General features: G+C 40.4%; 1 protein-coding gene across 3 annotated transcripts in view; it reads right to left on the reverse strand.

Moving 5' to 3' along the window:
• The window catches only part of ipo11 (importin 11), a 233,640-nt gene that overhangs the window by 73,447 nt on the left and 133,622 nt on the right, over window positions 1-26,571 (reverse strand). For all 3 annotated transcript variants that reach the window (XM_036980135.2, XM_021606535.3, XM_090237953.1), the window contains 3 exons: window positions 21,299-21,459; window positions 2,294-2,389; window positions 644-757 (listed from right to left, as the gene is read on the reverse strand). In XM_036980135.2, coding sequence (XP_036836030.1) covers window positions 644-757; window positions 2,294-2,389; window positions 21,299-21,459 — 371 coding nt within the window. The remainder of the gene's footprint in view (window positions 1-643; window positions 758-2,293; window positions 2,390-21,298; window positions 21,460-26,571) is intronic.

The following is a 26,571-nucleotide window of genomic DNA, read 5'->3' on the forward strand; positions in this document are numbered from 1 at the left end:
CTTGGGGACCTTCAATACTGCAGACATTTTTTGGTACCCTTCCCCTCGATACAATCCTGCCTGAGAGCTTTACAGACAATTCCTTCGAGCTCATGGCTTGGTTTTTTCTCTGACATGCACTGCCAACTGTGGGACCTTATATAGACAGGTGTGTGTCTTTCCAAATCATGTCCAATAAATGCAATTTACCACAGGTGATCATTTTCAAAAATGTATGAAAATCTGTTTATGCTTTGTCATTATGGGGTATTGTGTGTAGATTGCTGAGGATTTTTATTAATTTAATCAATTTTAGAAAAAGGCTATAATGTAACAAAATGTGGAAAAAGTCTGAATACTTTGGTGGACTGAACGTGATTTAATAATTTTGGCTGCTGTTGAAGGGGAGCAGAATTTCTCTCTCATTTATTCTCTGTCGCTAAAGAAAAGTTGTACAGACAATAGAGGGTGAATATAAATAAAAATCTAAACAAAAAGACATCTTGGGAAAATGTTTGTTGCTTTAAGTACTACGGAGGTAACAAAGTTAAATTACGGGAGAGGGGGGTTAAATGATGTAACCTCCTGGTTAGAGTTACGGGCCATATGGTACATCCAATATGCCTACCATTCCACCACTCTACTAGTTGGCAAGGTGTCTCACCTCCTGGTTGTACTCGCTGGCCATCTGTGTGAGGAGAGAGGAGAAGAAACTAGCGTTCTGCAGCAGGACTCTTCCCATGATTCCCAGGTAGGTGGACATCACCACCGGGTACCGCTACAAACACGCACACAAGAAAGAGCAGGGTTAATGCTGAAAACACGATGTGGAGAGGAGCATGTACGTATTACTGTCAATGAGTAAGTACAGTATATGCCAAGGTAACTGATGAAAGCATAAAACCTTGAGCGCTTTCAGAACAAACCAGTCAAGGTAATTGTATGAGTTTGACATACAGTAGTGCTGAGCAATTAGCGCTTTTTGAGGTTGGTTCGTTTTCGATTATTAAAAAATAATCAAGGATTTCAGTTTCGATATATATTTAAAAAAAAAACATTAAATTGATTATGCATTTTGTCAGTTGAATGCTGTAAAACAGAAAACAATTAATAAAAGCCCCATAATGGTAGTTACTGTCTATTACCACTCATCAATTATTAACTATAATTTATTCACATTACTTCACTAAAATAATGTCAGTTGTGTAAATTACTTCTGTTTTATTTGATTTAATTTAATTCCAAGTCATCATCTCTATAGAGCTGCTGCCTATGCTGTCTGACAAAATCACTATTTCAGTAGATCTTCAAATTAAATAAGGCATACTTTTATGACTGCTGAATATCAACTATCAATTGCTTATATCATGTATTTTCAGGTAGAGAAACCTCTGATCTCTATCCCTCTCGATTTCGAGAGAAACTGTGCATTGAGTTCAAAGAAAAAAACGGAACGAAATGGAATTGTAATAATTGAACTGACGTTGGTCAATTATGTTCCTTTAAACCAAAAACATACACAGTGTACAAAACATCAAGAACACCTTCCTAATATTGAGCTGCACCCTCCTTTTGCCCTCAGAACAGCCTGAACTCGTCAGGGCATGGACTCTACAAGGTGTCGAAAGCACACAGGGATTCTGGCCCATGTTGACTCCAATGCTGGCGGACCATTCTTAATACACATAACACATAGGAAAAAGTTGAGCGTGAAAAACCCAGTAGAGTTGCTGTTCTTCACATAAACCGGAGGCACCTGGAACCTACTACCATACCCCGTTCAAAGGCAATTAAATATTTTGCCTTGCCCATTCAGCCTCTGAATGACACATACACAATCCATGTCTCAAGGGTTCAAAATCCTTTAGCCTATTTCGACCCCTTCCTCTACACTGATTGAAGTAGCCTTCAACCTGAAATCACCTGATCAGTATGTCATGGAAAGAGTATAATGTTTTATACACTCAGTTTACAGTGACCTATAAAGGCTAAATGGCTTATACTGTTATTCAATTTAGTCCTTTAGTATTCGACAGGGAACGACATAAGGGGAACCCATAGTGAGTGAGTGAGAGACTAAAGGTTCCTATGGAAGGTTCTGACAGGGAGCCATAGCAGTTAAAGCAGAGCTCTCATAAGATAGAGAAAAAGAGAAAGAGAGAGAGACAGACTAAGGTTGCAAAAATGCTGGTAACTTTCCCCAAATCGCCAACCAGGATTTCTGGAAAACCCGTGAATTTATGGAAAGCTACTGGAATTTAGCTAACCAAAGCCCAGCTCCAGAACAGGTACAAAGCATTAACAGGTAGCTCACCTCTCCATCCACGATCCCTCTGAAGACAGAAGGCAGCAGGGGCTGGAACATGTGGGCTCCTAACACGGGGCTAACCTTCAGAGCTACTTCTACCACCTACAGAGAGAGAGAGAGAAAGAGACAGCTATTAGTCTACTATAACGCGATGCGGTTTGGTTGGTTGATCACTCGTTGTCCTACTAGAACGGCTCCTCCCTCTCGTGCAAACATTTTATGCATATCGGGTCTGGGTGGGAAAGCCCCAGGATCATTTCGGGAAAGGGTTCGACTTTTTGGACCTGTGAAAACCTCTATTTCCAGGTCCTGTGCCTGAAACTGTACTTCAACCCTAAAATGAACAGCCTGGAAGAGAACACCTACCCCAAGGTCTAAAACCAGCTAGTTAGCCTGTTGTGACTAGGGGGCATTATTTTCATTCACAAAAAAACGTTCCCGTAGTAAACAGAGGAAACTGCAGTTCTAAAATAAATAAAAAGAGCGCAAAGACTTCTGCCTGAAGCCCATACACGCCACAGCGTACATGTTGGACCCCAAGTATGCTGGCAAGAGCATCTTGTCTGGTGCAGAGATCAACAAGGCCTATGGTGTTATCACTACCGTGTCTCGCCACCTTGGCCTGGATGAGGGCAAGGTTCTTGGCAGTCTGGCAAAGTACACTTCCAAGCAAGGTCTTTGGGATGGAGATGCAAAAAGGCAGTCGTGCCAACATATCTCATCTGTTAATTAAAGTTCAACTCGTAACTTAATTGTTTTTTACAATTTCTAGGCACGACAACACATTTTCCCCCTCAGGAGACTGAAAAGATTTGGCATGGGTTCCCAGATCCTCAAGAAGTTCTACAGCTACACCATTGAGAGCATCCAGACCGGTTGTATTACCGCCTGGTATGGCAACTGCTTGGCATCTGAACGTAAGGCGCTACAGAGGGTAGTGCGTACGGCCCAGTACATCACTGGGGCCAAGCTTCCTACCATCCAGGAACTATATCCTAGGCGGTATCAGAGGAAGGCCCAAAAAATTGTCGAAGACTCCAGTCACCCAATTCATAGACTGTTCTCTCTACTACCGCACAGGCAAGTAGTACTGGATCTCCAAGTTTAAGACAAAAATGCTCCTTAACAGCTTCTACTCCCAAGCCATAAGAATGCTGAAAAATTAATCCAATGGACAATTTACATTGACCCCCCCTTTTGTTTTTACACTGCTGCTACTTGCTGTTTATTATCTATGCATAGTCACTTTACCCCTACCTAAATGTACACAATAACTCGGTACCGGTACACCCTGTATATGTGACCCGATTCAGGATACTAAGCGTATGTCGCAAGTCACGACTTCACATGAGAACCATTTGAACGTAAATCAAAATGTGTTTTTTGGCAGAAATGCCTTGTCGGACATTCCTGTGCCTTTATAACAAACTTGTATGCCGTATGTAAATACAAATGCAATTGTTATATTACGAGCCTTGTTGGTTAAACCACAGAAAAATAACTCAACCTTCTCATTAGCCATGATTGGCTGTGATAATGAGTGGGCTGGACATGCCGAGAGAGGAGTTTGGATTGGTCTGCCATATTGAAGGTGTCTGTCTATTTGAGCTCGTCAGTCCGTGTTGGTAATCTGGTTGAACGCAGCTTTTTAAAAATGTATTGTGAAATGGAACTGCATAAGTGTTGCTTTCCACTTTCTGGAAAATCAAGTTTTTAAATCAGTGGAATTAGAGTATAATAGCTAAAGAGATGGAGAAAACACATGTCTCTGAATTACATCTTCAAACTAAGGGCAACCATGGTATGGCATTCCTGACAGGAAGACACATCCATGATGTATGCAGTTAAGACAGTTAGCTACATTTTCAGATATTACACATTTCTAATTTTGACAAAGTGGTTTCATTTTAAGCTAAAGTGTACTGTTAGCTAGCTAGCTAACGTTAGCTGGCTGGCTCCCTAGCTGACATTATTCGTATCCCAGAGACGTATTCATGCAGGGTAGTAACATGATTTGACACTGTGTTCATTGTTGTTTAATTAGCTAACGTTAGCTGGCTGGCTCGTTAGCTAACGTTAAGTGACGTGTGTGATCTTAAACTTTGTTTACCTAGCTAGGTTCATTGTTTACCTGTCTTAAGCTAAAGTGTATTGTTAGTTGGTTGTTAGCTGGCTGGCTCGTTAGACATGTGTGAACTTACGCTTTGTTTACCTAGCTATGTTCATTGTTTACCTAGCTAGCTAGCAATATGTCTTAAGCTAAAGTGTACTGTTAGCTAGCTAATGTTAGCTGGCTCGCTCCCTAGCTGACATTATTCATATCCCAGAACCATTTGCTTTTCTAGATAGAGCCTGTTAGCTAGCTAACATTGAACCTGGTTGATTAGGTACCAGCACTGTGGCATTGTTAGCACTGTTCATTGTTGTTTAACTGGCTAACATTAACTGGCTGGCTCGTTAGCTAACGTTACATGACGTGTGTACAACACCCGTTGAATATGGCCGGTGTCAGTAAACATCTGAAAAAAAGCGTAATGAAATTGTTGACAGCAGAGCTGGTTAGGCTGTTTTCATGTTATCCATAGGTAAACAAATAATTGGCCAGAGCGTCAAGTGTGCACTACGAGAGCAAAACAAGATCAGTGGGACTAAAGCTTAAGAGGGTGTGAACAATTCGAAGTGGGTGTAGACAAAGAAGAGCTCTTCACGAGATACCAAAACATTCAAGGCCATTTTCTCAAAAGTGAGTTTACAAGTTGATCAACTTTCAAAGCAGCATTACTTTCCTCAAATGCAGTGTATGATATAGCATTTGGTAGCTCTGAGTCTCTACTTTTATCCAATGTAAAAAACACAATTTCAAATTTTGCTACATAAGATGGAATCCAGGTGGTGAGTCACGTATATAGCTGTGTTACTTTTTATTTTTATTTTACTACTTTTACTTGAATGTACTTATTTTCTCAACCCTTTCTTGAACTGCATTGTTGGTTAAGGACTTGTAAGTAAGCATCTCACGGTAAGGTGAAGTATTCAACCCCAATGTTATGGTTAGCTTAAATAAGTGCAGGAGTAAACATTTGCTAAAGTCACAAAATAAGTTGCATGGACTCACTTTGCGTGCAATAATAGTGTTTGCCATGATTTTTGAATGACTACCTCATCTCTGTATCCCACACATACAATGATCTGTAAGGTCCCCTCAGTCGAGCAGTGAATTTCAAAAAACAGATTCAACCACAAAGAACAGGGAGGTTTTCCAATGCCTCTCAAAGAAGGGCACCTATTGGTAGATGGTAAAAATAAAAAATACCAGACATTAAATATCCTTTTGAGCATGGTGAAGTTATTAATTACACCTTGTATGGTGTATTAACACACCCAGTCACTAGAAATACAGGCATCCTTTCTAGCTCAGTTGTCGGAGAGGAAGGAAACTGCTCAGGGATTTCACCATGAGGCCAATGGTGACTTTAAAACAGTTACAAAACTGAATGACTGTGATAGGAGAAATCTGTTGATGTCTAAACATTGTATTTCCTACACAATACTACCTAACTGACAGAGTGAAAAGGAAGCATGTACAGAATGAAAATATTCCAAAACATGCATCCTGTTTGCAACTAGGCACTAAAGTAAGACAGCAAAAATGTTGGCAAAGAAATTAACTTTTTATCCTGAATACAAAGTGTTAGGTTTCAGGCTAATCCAGTACACATTACAGAGTACCATTCTTACCCAGAAATAATCACCACTGTTATTGCTTTCAAAAGCATGTATTGACTCAGGGGTGTGAATAGTTAAGTAAATGAGATATCTGTATTTCATTTTCAAAACATTTGAGTGTAGATGGGTGAGGAAAAAAACATACATTTAATTCATTCTGAATTCAGGCTGGAACAAAAATGTGGAATAAAGGGTATGAATACATTCTCGACCATCAAATTGCAATAAAATTGGTATATCGAATCGCAACACATAAAATAGTGAGAATCACAATACACATCGAATCAGCACATAAGTATCATGATAATATCATATTTTGAGGTCCCTGGCAATTCCCAGCCCTAGTTAACATAGGATAGTGGATAAACGATATTAATGAGTTTGTGTGTAAGTATGTGTTTGTTGTGTGTGTGTGTGTGTGTGTGTGTGTGTTATGACATGAATAGCAGGGCATCTGATCTAAAGACTCCTCTCCTCTGCCCACAGCACCATGATCAAAGACACAATCAGGACATAACCCCTGACCTCTCCACAGTTTAACATATTCTCAGAATTGTACTATTTCAATAGCCTCTCCCTCTAATACTTTTCAACATTTCACTTCGTTTGATCTTTCAACTTCAAACATTTGACACCACGATACAAAACAACTTAATGGAACATTTCAGCCAGGGCTCGACATTAACGCTGGTTTTCGTCTGAGACGAGTCAAAAAGCCTCATGTCCAAACCAATGCTGACATGAGGCACCAGAAAATGGAGCCAAACTTTAATTACATAAATATGGGCTAAACACCAGTCATGTTTGATAAATATAATGAAGGATAATTAACCATGTCTAAAGGCTTGATTCTGTCGACATACTAGAGGCAAGGTTAGTTCAGATCAAATGGTCACCCGAGAGTGCGCACAGCATAACACCCACATTGAATCTGAGCTGCGGCGGTCAACATTCTGACACTATTTAACCATAAACTTAATTGTTTAAAACATGGACTTCTGTAATTTTATGAAGCATGTCTTACCTCGTTTCAAAGTAACTTTGAAATTATTTTCTAAACACTTTATATGCCATTGAAACCAACATTCTTCTCATATTCTATTGGATTTCAAATCAACATAATTTTATTGCCCAGCAGCCAAAGGCATAATTCTAGTCATGCAAGTAACCCATGCTAGATGATGCATCTTTAGATCTCCCTCTCTTTCTTAGTTTCTAACAGATATTTTTCATCACTGTCACAGGAAACCGCTCATGTGCACGTTTGAGAATGGTGTATCCCAGGTCGTTTCCTTTATGAACCTTCACATGTAGCCTGCATTGTTGCACTTATAATATGTGACCTACCGGCTCGATTCATATTCACGTGAGGCCATGTACTAAAAAAACAAAGACTAAAAGCTGGTTTATACTATGTGCTCAGAGTGCACTCTGGGCTTTCGTAAACTCGTTGTCAGATTGTCCATTTGTAAATTCAGAGCGTTTCGGAGCCCACATTAGATGCTCTGGCGGAGGAGTAAGGTCAGAACGCTCGGATCAACCCAACAGCAGCAGTCAAGCAAACTGGCTAACGTTGGCTAGCTACTTCCAGACACAAATGAGGGAACCGCTCACCTGACCATTCTATTTGCCTTAGCAGCACTGGTTAGGCAGTTTATTTGTTATTCAGAGCGTTGGTTCTCCGCAACTGCGCTGCTGGCAAAAAAATAAAAGTATTTGGTTGTAATGTTAAAATATTTAATAGGCTATAAAGGGTGACCATCCATTCCTCCACGAGAGCCTTAAAGGGGATGGTGTTATACACACACCTTGTTTTTTGAAGGGGGGGGGGGGGGGGGAATTGGTGATGCAATCAACAGTGGATGGGTGGAGAAACGTTCTGTTCCAAGTGAAACCGAATGGGAGCATTCACACCGTCAGGGTGGTCCCACTTGGGCAAACGGCCAGAACAGGGAAGGGCCTACCTGAATTTATCTAATAAACGCCTGTTTTTGTTTTCCATTGCAAAACATTCTGCTACGGTGTGAACTAATGAATAAAACCGAGGCTAGTGAGAACGGAGAGGGTGAAAACGTTCTCTGAGCTGAGTCTTCGTCACTCTGTTGTTCTGCTTCTGTCCTCAAATGGGATTAAATTCTTTAATAGGGATGATTCAGCAACACAACATCGGTCCCCGGTTCAAATGTTTAAGATGCATCGGTCAGAAAATCTGTTGAAAAGTTACGAATCATCGATTCACTGAAATGTTTTGCTCAAATTACTTTCTTTCTACATTCCCAAAAATATATTTTGTGACAACTGTGTCCTCTCCTACAGTGGTGAACTAAGCATGTAATTACACTGACAGTCATTCATCTTCAAGTAATTTTGCATGCAAAACAACCTCAAGAAATATACAGGGCCTTCGGAAAGTATTCAGACCCCTTGACTTTCTCCACATTGTTACATTACAGCCTTATTCTAAAATGGATATATATATATTTTTTTTAAAGGTCAGCAATCTACATATACAGTGGGGCAAAAAAGTTTAGTCAGCCACCAATTGTGCAAGTTCTCCCACTTAAAAAGATGAGAGGCCTGTAATTTTCATCATAGGTACACTTCAACTATGACAGACAAAATGAGGGGGAAAAATCCAGAAAATCACATTGTAGGATTTTTAATGAATTTATTTGCAAATTATGGTGGAAAATAAGTATTTGGTCAATAACAAACAAGCAAGGTTTCTGGCTCTCACAGACCTGTAACAACTTCTTTAAGAGGCTCCTCTGTCCTCCACTCGTTACCTGCATTAATGGCACCTGTTTGAACTTATCAGTATAAAAGACACCTGTCCACAACCTCAAACAGTCACACTCCAAACTCCACTATGGCCAAGACCAAAGAGCTGTCAAAGGACACCAGAAACAAAATTGTAGACCTGCACCAGGCTGGGAAGACTGAATCTGCAATAGGTAAGCAGCTTGGTTTGAAGAAATCAACTGTGGGAGCAATTATTAGGAAATGGAAGACATACAAGACCACTGATAATCTCCCTCGATCTGGGGCTCCACGCAAGATCTCACCCCGTGGGGTCAAAATGATCACAAGAACGGTGAGCAAAAATCCTCCACACGGGGGGACCTAGTGAATGACCTGCAGAGAGCTGGGAACAAAGTAATAAAGCCTACCATCAGTTACACACTGCGCCGCCAGGGACTCAAATCCTGCAGTGCCAGACGTGTCCCCCTGCTTAAGCCAGTACATGTCCAGGCCCGTCTTAAGTTTGCTAGAGAGCATTTGGACGATCCAGAAGAAGATTGGGAGAATGTCATATGGTCAGATGAAACCAAAATATAACTTTTTGGTAAAAACTCAACTCGTCGTGTTTGGAGGACAAAGAATGCTGAGTTGCATCCAAAGAACACCATACCTACTGTGAAGCATGGGGTGGAAACATCATGCTTTGGGGCTGTTTTTCTGCAAAGGGACCAGGACGACTGATCCGTGTAAAGGAAAGAATGAATGGGGCCATGTATCGTGAGATTTTGAGTGAAAACCTCCTTCCATCAGCAAGGGCATTGAAGATGAAACGTGGCTGGGTCTTTCAGCATGACAATGCTAACAGAAATCCCTAAATAAATCACAGGGTCAACAGCAAAGCACCTCCACTCCATCACACACTTCACGGTGGGAACCACACATGCGGATATCATCCGTTCATCTACTCTGAGCTCATCTGTCCAGCGTCTGTTCTTTTGCCCTCTTAATCTTTTCTTTTTATTGGCCAGTCTGAGATATGGCTTTTTCTTTGCAACTCTGCCTAGAAGGCCACCATCCCGGAGTCGCCTCTTCACTGTTGACGTTAAGACTGGTGTTTTGCTGGCACTCTTTAATGAAGCTGCCAGTTGAGGACTTGTGAGGTGTTGCTTTCTCAAACTAGACACTACTTGTAATCTTGCTAAGTTGAGCACCCAGGGCCTCCCACTTTCTATTCTGGTTAGAGCCAGTTTGCGCTGTTCTGTGAAGGGAGTAGTACACAGCGTTGTACGAGATCTTCAGTTTCTTGGCAAATTCTCACATGGAATAGCCTCCATTTCTCAGAACAAGAATAGACTGAAGAGTTTTAGAAGAAAGTTATTTGTTTCTGGCCATTTTGAGCCTGTAATCGAACCCACAGATGCTGATGCTCCAAATACTCAACTAGTCTAAAGGCGGCCAGTTTTTTTGCTTCTTTAACCAGAACCACAGTTTTCAGCTGTGCTAACATAATTGCAAAAGGGTTTCCTAATGATCAATTAGCCTTTTAAAATTATAAACTTGGATTAGCTAACACAACATGCCATTGGAACGCAATGCTGATAATGTAGCTGATAATGGGCCTCTCCATGCCTATGTAGAGACTCCATTAAAAATCATAGTCATTTACAACATTGTCTACACTGTATTTAAGTTATTTTAAATGGATTTTTTTTAAAAATGTTCTTTCAAAAACAAGGACATTTCCAAGTGACCCCAAACTTTTGAATGGTAGTGTATTCCCCATGAGTTACAGAACACTGAGCAAATCACGGTGCAACACTCCGTATTTTCTGCTGACTTGCCCCACTAACCCAGAAAGTACTTAGCTAGGCTGAAACACCTGCATTTTGGCGCTGCTTTACAATATATACATACAGTTGAAGTCGGAAGTTTACATACACCTTAGCCAAATAAATTTAAACTCAGTTATTCACAATTCCTGACATTTAATCAGAGTAAAAATCCCCCGTCTTAGGTCAGTTAGGATCACCACTTTATTTTAAGAATGTGAAATGACAGAACAATAGTAGAGAATTATTTATTTCAGCTTTTATTTCTTTCATCACATTCCCAGTGGGTCAGACGTTTACATACACTCAATTAGTATTTGGTAGCATTGCCTTTAAATTGTTTAACTTGGGTCAAACGTTTTGGGTAGCCTTCCACAAGCTTCCCACAATAAGTTGGGTGAATTTTGGCCCATTCCTCCTGACAGAGCTGGTGTAACTGAGTAAGGTTTGTCGGCCTCCTTGCTCCCACACGATTTTTCAGTTCTGCCCACACATTTTCCATAGGATTGACGGCCGGAGCATTGTGATGGCCACTCCAATACCTTGACTTTGTTGTCCTTAAGCCAGTTTGCCACAACTTTGGAAGTATGCTTGGGGTCATTGTCCATTCGGAAGACCCATTTGCGACCAGGCTTTAACTTCCTGACTGATGTCTTGAGATGTATATGACTATTTCTATATTTTGAATTTGGCGCTCTGCAATTTCACACAATGTTGTCGAGGTGGGTCGCTAGCAGAACACCTTCGCCAGAAAGGTTACAAGACATTTGTGGATTGGTTGAAAAACAAGTTTTAATGACTCCAACCTAAGTGTATGTAAACTTCCGACTTCAACTGTGTGTGTGTGTGTGTGTGTGTATTATATATATATATATATATATATATATATATATCTTTATATATAAATAAATATTAATAAATATACATATATATTATATCTATATAAATAAATATATATATAATATACACATACACACACCATATTGTAGAATATATATATTCTACAATGAGTATGTGTGTGTGTATATGTATGTGTGTATAATATATATATAATACACATACATTCTACACTGTAGAATATACATACACATATATTCTACATTGTTATACACACACACACACACACACACACACACACAATATATATATAGAAGGCAGCGCCTTCTGTCCCCTCTACTCCTGCCACCAGTGGAGTTCACCTGCCAAATTACGTAACTGCAGACCTGAATGTGCCTCAGGGCCAAAAGAGTACAGCGGGGAGGAGTCGTTGTATTCTTAGCCACAAGAAATATCCCATCACCTGCACTACTTGTGCTGTTACTCTCTGCTTCACAGCAAAAAGAGACTGCTATGGGACTTGGCATAAGCAGCACAATCTTGTGTAGAGGACTGTGGGTATTGTAAATACTCTAATTGTACATTTCAAAAAGTATTCACTTTGTGTGTGGTTTGTGGTGTGTGTACTTATGACATTAGATCAGTGTTGGCTGCTAACTTACCCGTATCTTAAATAGTTCACTTGTGTGTTGGGAGGCATTGGATTAGTGTTCTCGTTACATCTCATGTTAGTACCTTTTACGTAGGGAAGCTAATGATTCATTATTTATTATTATTTTCCTGGGTGTGTAAACTTACTTTTTGATTACCATAGAATTTATGTTCTCTATGGTTATGTACTTGAAAATGTACCAATTCGGCCACTTGGGTATATTTGGGGAAACTCGTGAGGGACACTTCATACTAAATATTATGTAGCTCTCACTTTCTCGTGTTGCCCTGTTGTGAACAACATCTACATTATCCCCAGCATCCTATCTCAATGGCCTGTCTTTTGCATTTCAAAGAAGAAAAAATATATATGTAGAAAACACTTTTTTTGTTTGTTTGAACTTTTACCAGATCTATTGTGTTATATTCTTCTACATTATATTCCACATCTACACAAACTTCAAAGTGCTTATTTTCAAATAGTATCAATAATATGCATATTCTTGCTTCAGGTCCTGAGCTACAGGTAGTTCGATTTGGGTATGTCATTTTATGGCTGAAATTGAGATGAAGGGTCCTATCCAGAAGAGGTATAATCAGCTTTTTGATATGCCACACCTGTCAGGGGGATGGATTATCTTGGCAAAGGAGAAATGCTCACTCACAGGATGTAAACAGATTTGCGCCCAACATTTTAGAGAAATATGCTTTTTGTGTTTATGGAACATTTCTGGGATTTTTTATTTCAGCTCATGAAACCAACACTTTACATGTTGTGTTTATATTATTGTTCAGTGTACATACATACATACATACATACATACATACATTGAACAAAAATATAAACTTAACATGTAAAGTGTTGGTTCCATTATGAACACTTGCTCTTTCCATGTATACTGACCAGGTGAATCCAGGTGAAAGCTATGATCCCTTATTGATGTCACTTGTTAAATCCACTTCAAATCAGTGTAGATGAAGGAGAGTAGACAGGTTAAAGAAGGATTTTTAAGTCTTGAGACATGGATTGTGCATGTATGCCATTGTGTGTGTGTGTGTGCCATTGAATGGACAAGACAAGATTGAAGTGCCTCTGAACTGGGTATGGCAGTCGATGCACTGGTTTGAGTGTCAAGAACTGCAGCGCTGCTGGTTTTTCACTCAACAGTTCCAGTGTGTTTCAAGAATGGTCCACCACCCAAAAGACATCCAGCCATCCATCGCCTGACACTAATTAGCATTACGCAACGGACATAAATATCCCTAGAAAATATTCCTATTCATGAAAATCACAAATTAAATATATTGAGACACAGCTTAGCCTTTTGTTAATCACCCTGTCATCTCAGATTTTCAAAATATGCTTTACAGCCAAAGCTAGACAAGCATTTGTGTAAGTTTATCGATAGCCTAGCATAGCATTATGTCCAGCTAGCAGCAGGTAACTTGGTCACGGAAATCAGAAAAGCAATCAAATTAAATTGTTTACATTTGATGAGCTTTGGATGTTTTCACTCACGAGACTCCCAGTTAGATAGCAAATGTTCATTTTTCCCTAAATATTATTTTTGTAGGCGAAATAGCTCCGTTTGTTCGTCACGTTTGGCTGAGAAATCGCCCGGAAATTGCAGTCACAAAAACGGTGAAAAATATTCAAAATTAGCTCCATAATATTGACAGAAACATGGCAAACGTTGTTTATAATCAATCCTCAAGGTGTTTTTCAAATAGCTATTCGATAATATATCCATCAGGACAATTAGTTTTTCAGTAGGACCGATTGGAGTAATGGCTATGTCTGTATTTTACGCGAGAATCTCTCTGGGGGCATCAGGTGACCACTTGCACAATGTAGCCGCCTACGGCTATTCTTCAACATAAATGCGTAAAACTACGTCACAATGCTGTAGACACCTTCGGGAATACAGAGAAAGTGTAATCTGGTTGATAGCCGATCCACTGCTCAATACGGACTCATTTGAAAGCAGTGCTTTCAAAACATGGGGCACTTCCGGATTGGATTTTTCTCAGGCTTTAGCCTGCAACATCAGTTCTGTTATACTCACAGAAAATATTTTTACAGTTTTGGAAACTTTAGAGTGTTTTCTATCCTAAGCTGTCAATTATATGCATATTCTAGCATCTTGTCCTGACAAAATATCCCGTTTACTACGGGAACGTTTTTTTTTCTTCCAAAAATGAAAATACTGCCCCCGAGTCACAACAGGTTTTAACACAACTGGGAACATTGGAGTCAATATGGGCCAGCATCCCTGTGGAATGCTTGACACCTTGTAGAGTCCATGCCCAGATGAATTGAGGCTGTTATGAAGGCAAAAGGTGGTGCAACTCAATATTAATAAAAGTGTTCCTAATGTTTTGTACAATCGGTGTTTATCTGGTGCAGAGAGATGAGAAAATTAGTTTCTCAGTCATGGAAATAAAAGTGCTGAAAACATGTTGGGCTCACTATTTTAAAATAAAATGGAGAATAAACTATAGGATTAAAAATACCGGCGTTTTGGTCAGGTACAACTGACTAGCGCTAACTAACGCTACCTAGAAGAAGAAAAAACAAAAAACAAAGAGTCAATAATCCATATAATATCAGCCAAAATAATATTGAGATATTTAACAATAGACTTTTCCCCCATCAATAATTCAGTCCCGACAGATTTATTTCGGTTTACACGCAGAATCTTTCCACGAGAGATTACACAAACACACAACACAAATTCACACACAACCAGGTAATGGAATTCCAATACGGATCCTGCATGGCCAGCGTAATAATGCTCTTTCCTAGTACTTTCCAGGGGAGCTTAACTTCTAATAATAACATCATTTTTTTCATGTTGTCAGAACAAAACATGCCAGACAGACAATGAGGGAGGCATATAAAAATCATAATGAAAAAAATAACCCATGCCAAAAAATATCCATGCCATTTTAAAGTTCCCTCATTGCGTTTGAAGTAAGGAGAGAAATGACAGTTAGCAAGTTGACTTTTTAAACATTTAAGCTAATGAATGACGATGTAGGTTGTCAACGTGGTAACGGCTGAGCGGCTGAGAGCTTTTCCAAGAAAATGAATTCAATGAATGCATGCAGCACTTTGGAGGGTGAGCAAGACCTCTAAAGAAATTATAGGCTCCTGTATATTGGAATGGTAAAGGTCAAGTCTATTACTAAAAAGCATAGAAAGGCGAAACATTATTAAAAATACATTAATAGACATAATATTCAACTCCAAACCCATGGAAAGTGGAAGATAAGCAGGCGAGATGGATGATGCTTCACTAAGAAGAACGTAGAGTGTTTCATCATTATATTCCAAAATGGAAAAATATCTGGAATAATGTTTGTCGACCCGTTCTGGTCTCTAAATAACGTCTCAACTATCAACTTTTTAGGAGTAACATCATATTAAAAGCTATTACCAAGGCTACAGTAAACGCTATTATCGAGACTACTGTCAACTTTTAAACAATGTACACGTGATGACTTCACCAACAAGTCACTGAATATGCAACTTTTGGTACAATACAGACATGCTGCACATCAACTCAGTTTCTGTAGTAGACAATAGTGCTCCGTAGACGTGATGTCAGTAGAAAGTTAACAGCACGACAGGATCAACTAGTTAACCTATAGAATGATCTAGAGGCAAAAACAGCACCGACAACTACTAACAACAGGATGAGAAAAAAAAAACACTTCAACCAGAGCCGTATATTTAGACATATTTATAAATATACATCTCTGACCTCAATCAGTTGCCTCAGTTCCCCTCATTAGCTGAGAAAAACACAGCAGCATCTCTGTTCATCAATTTGTGTGTCAATTAGCAGCGAGTGGCGTCACCTCTGCTCTGTTGCTATCGACAACCGCACTGGAGGAGTAACAAGTTAATTAGCGTCACTAAGAGTCACTTCCTGTAGCTACCCTACCCATCCTCAGAAATGGTGTGTCAGTGGCGGTCGGTGCGTTTAAGATAAAAAATAAAATAAAAATATTAGCATGGCCTTATTTCTATGACAGAATATTGGATGACTGTCACTCATATTCCATTCACTCAGCTTAATGTAACATCGATAGTTAAGTTACTACATGACACTTCTTTTTCCTAAACCCATTATAAGGCTGCTACAGGGTAGCCTAGTGGTTAGAGCGTTGGACTAGTAACCGGAAAGTTGCAAGTTCAAATCCCCGAGCTGACAAGGTACAAATCTGTCGTTCTGCCCCTGAACAGGCAGTTAACCCACTGTTCCTAGGCCGTCATTGAAAACAAGAATTTGTTCTTAACTGACTTGCCTAGTTAAATAAAGGTAAAATAAATAAAAAATACAATCTAGGAATGAAAGTTTCCCATACAGAGGTCGAGAGAAGGATGAGTAATCAAGTTGGAAGATAGTGACACATTCAACAATGCCTTGCACACTCTTGCCTGCAGCTAGCTGATCTAGGGTGTAATCATTAGTCCAATAGTTGCAAAAGAGTTTCTATTGGACCAATTCAGGTATGTTCATCCCAGTTTCATTCCATTTGCTTCCGTTTAAGAAACGTTATTCAACATAATCGGCATAATGAATACACCCCTGATCACACGCAAACACAGTTCCCTTTTATAGCAGCCACATACAAACAGCATGATCGCTTTGCTCCTTCTCGCATCGACGTACTCTCCTCCTTTTACCTTTTCCCTTCACTTGTGGAATTCAGTGCACAACACATCAGCTGTCTGTGACCAGGCAAAAAACACTTTCTAAGCCAAACCTTTATATCTTACCCGCTAACCGCTACACACAGCCTACATCGTTGTCACCAAATTAGCTAATGTCATAGTCAACATCGCTACTAGAACTAATGCATTAGTAAACCCGCAGTACAGCGTACAGTGAGCATGCAAGCAGATTACCAGTTAGTTATACCTGCAGGGACAGTGGCATAATTACTAAAACTGAAAGCTAAACTTGACTTGGAAAAGTTCCAGTGTTGGATAGCCATAACCAGCTAGCTAACATAACATCCCTCTCTGTTTAAACTGGGTATTTGAATAGCCTAACTAGCTAGCTGCATTCGCTAGCTAAGGAAGTGAATATAGCTAGTTCGCTCTCTCTCTTGCTCTCTCTCTGTTCAACTATGGTCTTTCTGAGTCAACTACTCACCATATTTTATGCACAGCAGTGCTAGCTAGCTTTAGCTTGAGTACTATACTCATTCTGATCCTTTGATTGGGTAGACAACATGTCAGTTCAGGCTGCAAGAGCTCTGATAGGTTGGAGGATGTCCTCCAGAAGTTGTCAATGTGTAAGTCTATGGAAAGGGGTGAGAACCATGGTTTTGTACCAAGTGGAGGATGGAAACTAGCTGTCCTCCTGCTACACCATGGTGCTACCCAACAGAGTGCTGTTGAGGGTACTGTAGACCTTCATTGCAAAAACAGTGTGTTTTAATAAATGATTGGGTGACGTGAATATATTCACTATTTTGGTCCTCCCCTGAGGAGACTCCACTGGTGTGTATATGTGTAATAATAATTTGTGCTTATATTTGTCTTATTTCACACATGTATTAGTATGCATGTGAACATTGGAAAAGTGTTTATTTTTTTTGCATTTCCCACTCAGACATCACAGCTCTTCAAGGTAAATATACGCTGAGTGTACAAAACATTACGAACACCTTTCTAATATTGAGTTGCACCACCTTTTGCCCTCAGAACAGCCTCAATTTGTCGGGACAGTGGTGTACCATTCTTGATTCAAACGGGAAACTGTTGAGCACAAAAAACCCAGCAGTGTTGCAGTTCTTGACACAAACCGCACCGACTACCATACCACGTTCAAAGGCACTTCAATATTTTGTCTTGCCCACGGCACACAAACACAATCCATGTCACAATTGTCTCAAGGCTTAAGAATCCATCTTTAATCAACTACACTAACTGAAATGGATTTAACAAGTGACATCAATAAGGGATCATAGGTTTCATCTGGAATCACATGGTCAGTATGTCATGGAAAGACCATTGTTTTATACACTGTGTAATGGCTTGTTATAGTGCTTGATGAAGAATATATGGGGAATGGAGGAGGAGCGGGAAAGAGGAAGGGTGGGAGAGAAGCTTTCACAAAATAATACCATATATTTTAAAACGTTTCTAATCTAGAACTATTCCACACACTCAATTAAATGCAACAAACTGAGGTAGGAGAGAGATGTGAGCCTTCTTCTGAATACAAGGATTGTCTGGTTCCACACTCTAGATCCAAGATGGCAGTGGATTCAAACAGGTGGCTGTAAACTGACACCGAGACTCATGCATCTTTCTTAATCTCTCCATCTCCCTGACTTTCTCTCTTTTACTCTTTCTGTCTCCCCCACTTCTCTGTTCCCTCTCTTTCACTTCCTCTCCCCATCTCTTTCTATTGCCTTCTCCCTCTCTCTCAGGGGCCAGCGGGACACAGCAGCACAGTGCCTGGCCTCTGTCTCTCACACTGGCATCGCAGACTTGAGCTGCTTTTCCTCAGTCATCCTCTTTAACAGGGAGGCAAGTGGCTGACACTTTCCCCACAGAAAAAACACAGACACGCACAACTCTGTCCTTCAGAGCCCACCACCCTTCTCCTCCTCTCACTCCCTCCTTCCCTCTTACTCTCCTCACAAATCGACAGTGCTGGCCAAAGTCTGTACACATCTCCACCTCATTTCACCCTTAATCCTTCTCATACTCTCTCTTCTTCCCTCTAGTCCTCCCCTCTCATCAAATTCCCGTCAGCCTCCCAAACCCACTGAACAAGCCAATGCAGCTATGAACACCACATCAATCACTTTAGAAACCAGATCACCAAGTATATACTGAACAAAAATATAAATGCAACATGTAAAGTGTTGGTCCAATGTTTCATGAGCTAAGAGGCCAGAAATGTTCCATACGCACAAAAAGCTTATTTCGCTCACATTTTGTGCACAAATTTGTTTACATTCCTGTTAGTGAGCATTTCTCATTGGCAAGATAATCCATCCACTTGACAGGTGTAGCATATCAAGAAGCTGATTAAACAGCACGGTCCTTACACAGGTGCACCTTGTGCTGCGGCCAATAAAATGCCACTTTAAAATGTGCAGTTGTCACAACACAATGCTACAGATGTCTAAAGTTTTAAGGGAGCGTGCAATTGGCATGACTGCAGGAATCACCGCCAGAGAATTAAATGTTAATTTCTCTACCACAAGCCGCTTCCAACGTTGTTTTAGAGAATTTGACAGTACGTCCAACCGGCCTCACAACCGCAGACCATGTGTAACCACACCAGCCCAGGACCTTCACATCCAGCTTCTTCACCTGCGAGATCATCTGAGGGGGTGCTGCACATTATTTCTGTCTATAATAAATCCCTTTTGTGGGGGAAAATCTCATTCTGATTGGCTGGGCCTGGCTGACAACTGGTTGGGCCTATGCCCGCCCAGGCCCACCCATGGCTGCACCCCTGCCCAGTCATGTGAAATCCCCAGATTAGGGCCGAATGAATTTATTTCAATTAACTGATTTACACTGATGGACATACTGTACACACAGGCTGGGGGGAAGAAAAGATGTAGATAGAGCTCATTTGTTTGTTTCTTTGTAAAATTTGTAGTCTTTGGCCCACCGAGATATCAAGAGGAAACCAAACATAGTCCTCATCCACAGCTAGATTAAACAAGCACTGGTCTCTCATGTACAATGTTCATTTGAACTATTAGTTTTATGTACAGGCTGTGTCCAGAGTGAAACAACCTTTGCATCCTACTGGGCAGTACAGTTAGAGTGACCTTATACTGGGCAGGACAATTAGAGTCACCTTATACTGGGCAGTTGCTTTGTTCAAGTAACACTGTGCTTGTTGTTTTTAGTGTGAATTTGAGCACAGCGTTAACTCTCACAGCTGATATAGCCCCAAAACCTTGCACAGTTACTGGTGCAATACACTACTCTTGGCTCATACTGCCCCCAAATCAAAGCAAATGTTATTTTTCACATGCTTCGTAAACAACAGGTGTAGACTAACAGTAAAATGCTTACTTACGGGCCCTTCCCTACAATGCAGAGAGAGAAATAGAAAAAAGTATAACGTGAGGAATAAATACACAATGAGTAACGATAACTTGGCTATATACACGGGCTACCAGTACCGAGTCTATGTGCAGGGGAACGAGGTAATTGAAGTTGATATGTACATATAGGCAGGGATAAAGTGACTAGGCAACAAGATAATAGACAGCAGCAGCAGAGTCTGTGAAGAATCAAAAGAGTCGATGCAGATTGTCCCAGTAGCTATTGGTTGACTATTTACTATCTTATGGCTTGGGGGAAGAAGCTGTGCAGGGTCCTGTTGGTTCCAGACTTGGTGCTCCGGTACCGCTTGCCATGCGGTAGCAGAGAGAACAGTCTATAAATTGGGTGACTGGTGTCTCTGACAATTTTTAGGGCCTTCCTCTGACACCGCCTGATATAGAGGACTTGGATGGCAGGGAGCTTGGCCCCAGTGATGTACTGGGCCATACGCACTACCCTCTGTAGCCCCTTGCGGTCAGATGCCGAGCAGTTGCCATACCAAGCGATGATGCAGCCAGTCAAAAATAGTCTCAATTGTGCAGCTGTAGAACTTTTTGGAGGATCTGAGTGCCCATGCCAAATCTTTTCAGCCTCCTAAGGGGGGAAGAGGCGCTGTCGTGCCTTGTTCAAGACTGTGTTGTTGTGTGAACCACGTTAATTCCTTAGTGATGTGGACAGTGAGGAACTTGAAGCTCTCGACCCGCTCCCCTCCAGCCCCGTACTGTATAGTATTGGGGAAGAGAGGGATGCAGGGATCACAGAATGGATACACGAACCACAAATCCCTGTCTTCCTCTAGAGCAGGGTTTCCCAAACTCGGTCCTGCCCCCCCGGGTGCACGTCTTGGTTTTTGCCCTAGCACTACACAACTGATTCAGTTAACCACCTCATCAAGCTTTGATTATTCGAATCAGCTGTGTAGTGCTACGGCAAAAACCAAAACGTGCACCGGGGGGTTAGAAGTGGAGTTTTCCCAGAAATACAATTCTCAGAGAAGCCATGATTAAATTCCTAAAGCCGGCGCATCGATAATGGAGAGTAAAACCAAGTCAAAACAAATGTACAAAAGGGTGCAAGCGTGGGCACACAAGCACAGACACAAGCACAGACACACACACACACAACCTTCAGAACTTGGACTTGTCCTTCGTTGGTGATATCTTTGAGTAGATTACAGAAGGATCTGCACAGGCCCTCAGCATAGTTCTGTAGGAAGTCAGTAGCTGACAGGTAGATGTAGGCGTTGACTATCTGGAAGCATGTCCTCAGGTTCTCTGAGCTCATCTCTGAAACAGATAAACACACATCACATTAGAGGGAGAGAGATGAGCCAGACAGACTCCTAATCTCTGTGTTCTTTATAGTGTGCAAGGTCCTATCTCACCAGGCAGTGAGAGGCTGGCCTGGCACTAAGGGATGAATGCTCTTGAGGATGCCACCCCTCGGCAGACCCAGGGAATATCAACATACACTGCCAAGATCCATGACTCGTTCCAGTGCTAGGAACCAAGTGATATTGTGAGTCTCAATGATTTGACTCACTAGCACATTTTGAACAGCTAAGGGCTTGAACAAACTACGCCGTCATGCAGTCCACAATCCAACATTAGTCAAGAACACTTGGAGAAACCCAAACCTTCCTGGTTAAATAAAGGTTAAATAAATAACAATAAAATAACTGTTGCTAAGTCGAGCAAAACGCCACACTCCTGCAAGCCTGCCTAACTACAGCACCATGCGGGTTAATATGATAAATACATTCTCCAACATAACATCTAAATGATTCAAACACACCCTCTACTTACACTGGCAGCATAACAAACATTATTATTAGCATTGAATCACTTCTAGAGAGATATATAGTCGTTAGGCCTGAGTCTCTGGTGTTTTCCCACCCGTGTGTTTTCCACATCTACCTGATTAGTGATGGAGTTTTTCAGTTCAGTGATTGAAGCAAACACAAACCATCAAGAGGTAGAGACTCTAGCTGTGTGTTTATGTTTCTGGATTATTAGCGCTGATCAATTATGCGTAACAAACTTGTCTAATCACCAACAATCTTATTTTCATGTCAATTATTATTGACATTTTCTTTACTTTGTTCAGCCCTAAGTCTTAATCTGCACAGAAAGGTATAGTAGAACGGGGCTGAGTCCCCAATGGCACCCTATTCCCTATGTATAGTGCACTACCGTTGACCAGGGCCCATAGGACTCTGGTCAAAAGTAGTGCATTTATAGGGAATAGGGTGCCTATTGGGACGGACCCCTAGGAGCCTTAATCCTATTAAGAGAACCTGCATCTCGCCACAGAAAAGGAGCAAACGACAGGACATTGATGAGACAAAGTAAAAGCTATACAACAAAGCAATCAATAAATCTAATTGAAATTGATATGGAAATCTGCATATTTTTAACAATTCAAGCCACTAGGGAAGTAAAATGTAAATGAGAAATACATGAGTAAGGGGTTAATGATGAACCTTTACTAATCATTATGGAACCTAGCTACTCCCAGACAGTTTTCAAGCCACTAGGAATTAACATATAAATGAGAAATACATGATGGGATTAATGACGAACCTTTACTAATCATTATGGAGCCCAGCTACTGTAACCCTGTTGTTTATCATGTGACTCACTGTGTGCTTGTAAGAGCTGCTTTTGACAGGGTTTCTTTCCATAGATGTGCAATAACTAAACTGACCACAGCCACAGAGCCATACTGGTGTGTGTGTGTATGTCAGCAAACTCTTCCTAGATTGCCGCGAGGAGCTCAATTTAACAGTGATGTGGAGTGTCATGGTGGCTGATCCAACCCCCAACACACACACACATAGAGGAAGCTTGTCTCTGACGGTAATGTGAAGTGACAGGGTTACCGCTCCTAACGCCTGGAATAGCAGTCTGCTTGCATCCCCAGAAACACACACCTCTTACCCTTTCAAATCCCCTCCTCCCTTCCCAGAATTTGTCCTCTCATGCTGTCGGTCTATTTCCCTCTCTGGGCTCTTCTGTAAGCCCCCTAAAACAAGCTCTCACTATCCAGTAGACAGCACTTTGCTCCCACTCAAGGATATTTTGTGTGCATCTGTGTGTCCTATCTGCTAATCAAGAAATAGAAAAGTTCTAGACCGACATGCTCTTCTCAAGGGTCTGACCATATCAGATACAAATCATACATCATTCTATGAGACTCCCCTACCAGATACTAAGGTTGTGTCCTTTATAGTGCACTAATTTTGAATTTTTCCCAGGACCTAGTCTAGGCCAATCCGGCAAAATGATTGGTACCACTTCAAGCCTCTGTCACACTGCAGACAGACTCACTTTGGGTTGAAGTTATGGGTGGAATCAAATTCTGTTCGCAACAATCAATAATTTAAAATAAATTTCTATCCAGATTTTGACGCCCCACCCACTTGATCCAGTTCCTGATCGAACGTGATTCTTTTCCTCCTTCTGGCCGATTGGCAAACAAGTAAAACTTTGTTAAATATTAATTATATTTGTCAAAACTATTAAATTATGTGAACAGAATTTGAAAGATATGTTAATTTTATGTTGAGGAAAAATCTTACAAAAAAAATGTAAATGTTTGTTTCCACGTTGTATAATACTCAGAAGCCATCGTCAGTTAGCATTAGCATTCTCACAGAGAATGAATGGTGGTGTTGGCTAGTTAGCGTATTAGAAAAAAATGTAAACCGTGCCGATATGTTGAATGTAGATAACATTAGGATATTTGGAATCTGTTGTGCCACAAAGCTAACAACACAATTCATTCTCTATTACCAATTTCAGACAGAAGATGAAGTATGTTACCTATAAAAAATATAAAATCACATTTTATTAGTCACATACACATGGTTAGTAGATGTTATTGCGAGTGTAGCGTAATGCTTGTGCTTCTAGTTCCGACAGAAGCACAAGCATAAGGAAATGTTTGTATGAACCCCTTTCTTGCAGGTATACCACTTTTATAAATATCAGTAGGCATGGTAAAAAAGTGGGAATTTGGTCAGTGTATGAAAGGGATATATGAGTGAATGTTATTTAATAGTTATGAAACATTTTATTCATATTTAACAACATTTTGCTGGTTTGGGAACGGACCGGAAGGAGGAAAATAATCGCAACAAATTGGATGCGCCCTTGTTGGCACGTGTCCTAAGGTGAATTAACAAAGAAATAAACCTCCCCTACACTTTGTAGGTTATTGTTGTTGGATGACATTAGCCTAGTTGTCTGAATCTCTCTTACAGAGATGTAGTATAGGCCAGTTTAGTTCGCTTGTGGACTACCTCTATTCTCAAAGCAGTGAGCGATAGATATCAAGGGCACGTCTAACCTGGATAAAAAAGGAAATTAATATGTGAATGTACAAATCCTACATTTCCTGTAAGAAAGAGTGGTAAGATGGCAAAGATGTATTGCCATTGAATCCAATGCTCATTCCCATTCAAGCTACAAGTAATAATGCATTCGTAGTGTAAGTGGCAAATCATTTTGGCTCGAGGGCCACATCAGGGTTTTCAAAATTCAGTGGAGGGCCGCCAGATTTCTTTCCAGACATATTTGTTTTTCAAAAGGTCAGTTATTTGTAAATAAAATAATACATTTCCCCAATCTTTTGTTTTGAACTCAAACCTCCCCAGGACTGGATTGAATGGGCTCGCGGGCTATGCACAGGTTGTTAATTTGGGCAATGTATTTCATAGCATCTGCTCTCTGCACATGTTGTTAATGATGATAATGTATGCAAGGCAGCTTTTTAGTCAGCATCTCAAACCTGATAGCTTCATGAATATTTAAAGTGTCTTCAGAAAGTATTCACAACCCTTGAAACGTTAACATTTTGTTGTGTTACAACCGGAATTGGAAATTGATTCAATTGAGATTTTGTGTCACTGGCCTAGACACAATACCCCATAATGTCAAAGTGTAATTAAGTTCAGGAGTATACATTTGCTTAAAAAGTCACAATAAGTTGCATGGACAAAAACAGTGTTTGACATTGAATGAGTACCTCCTCTCTGTAGCATAAACATACAAATTATATGTAAGGTCCCTCAGCCGAGCAGTGAATTTCAAACAGAGATTCAGTCCCAAAGACCAGGGAGGTTTTCCAATGCCTCGCAAAGGGCACCCATTGGCAGAAGGGTAAAAATATAAATGTATATCCCTTGGAGCATGGTGAAGTTATTAATTACACTTTGGAAGGTGCATCAACACAACCAGTCGATACAAAGATACAGGCGTCCATCCTAACTCAGTTGCCGGAGAGGAAGAAAACTGATCAGGAATTTCACCATGAGGCCAATGGTGACTTTAAAACAGTTAGAGTGTAATGGCTGTGATAGCTTTCTCCTGAGAATGGATCAACAAATTTGTAATTACTCCACAATAATAACCCAAATGACAGAGTGAAAAGAAGGAAACCTGTACAGAATAAAAACAATCCAAAACATGCCTCCTATTTTTAAGCATGTTATGGCTATGCTTGTCATCGGCAAGGACTACAGAGGTTGTTTTTTTTTAGGATAAAAAGGAAACGGAACAGAGCTTAGCACAAGCAGAGGAAAACCTGGTTCCAACAGATACTAGGAGAAAAAAATCTACTTTCAGCAGGACAATAACCTAAAACGCCATGCCAAATATACACTGGAGTTGCGTACCAAGACGACATATGTTTCTGAGTGGTTAGTGTTGACTTAAATCTACTTGAAAATCTATGGCAAGACTTGAAAATGGCTGTCTAGCAATGATCAACAACCAACTTGACAGAGCTTGAAAAATCTTTTTAATAATAATGTGCAAATATTGTACCCTCGAGGTGTGCAATGCTCTTAAGAGACTTACCCACAATGACTCTAAGCTCTAATCGCTGCCAATGGTGATTCTATCATGTATTGAGTCAGGGGTGTGAATACTTGTGTAAATGAGATTAAAAAATATATATTTAATCAATTTAAACTATTTAGTTACAAAATGTGTAATAAGTTGAGGGGTATGAATACGTTCTGAAGGCACTGTATGACCTATGAGCTTGGCGAGTGAATGTGTCCGACCAGATAATTAGCTAATTGATTATGTACACTGGCCACTTCATACACATCACGTACATACACATAATCACCACTAGCGATAAGGCTAGGCACCTTCCCTAAGTACACAGTCATGGAGTTGCTACTAATCCCATGCAAATCCATTCCAATTATGCATGATCTAACACTCACTTAACCACATTGGCCTCCAGAGACACGGCTCTACAGTACTCACTATGCCCATTAAACATGAATAGATCTAGACATTCCTTCCTATCATCAATATATTACATATAGAGCTATATGAGCTATTTAAAATAAACTCTGAAATCCAAGTCAAATGTAAGTTACT

This window comes from Oncorhynchus mykiss, chromosome 6 (assembly GCF_057628025.1).
Source record: "Oncorhynchus mykiss isolate SJ-2025 chromosome 6, ASM5762802v1, whole genome shotgun sequence".
Taxonomy (NCBI): Eukaryota; Metazoa; Chordata; class Actinopteri; order Salmoniformes; family Salmonidae; genus Oncorhynchus; species Oncorhynchus mykiss.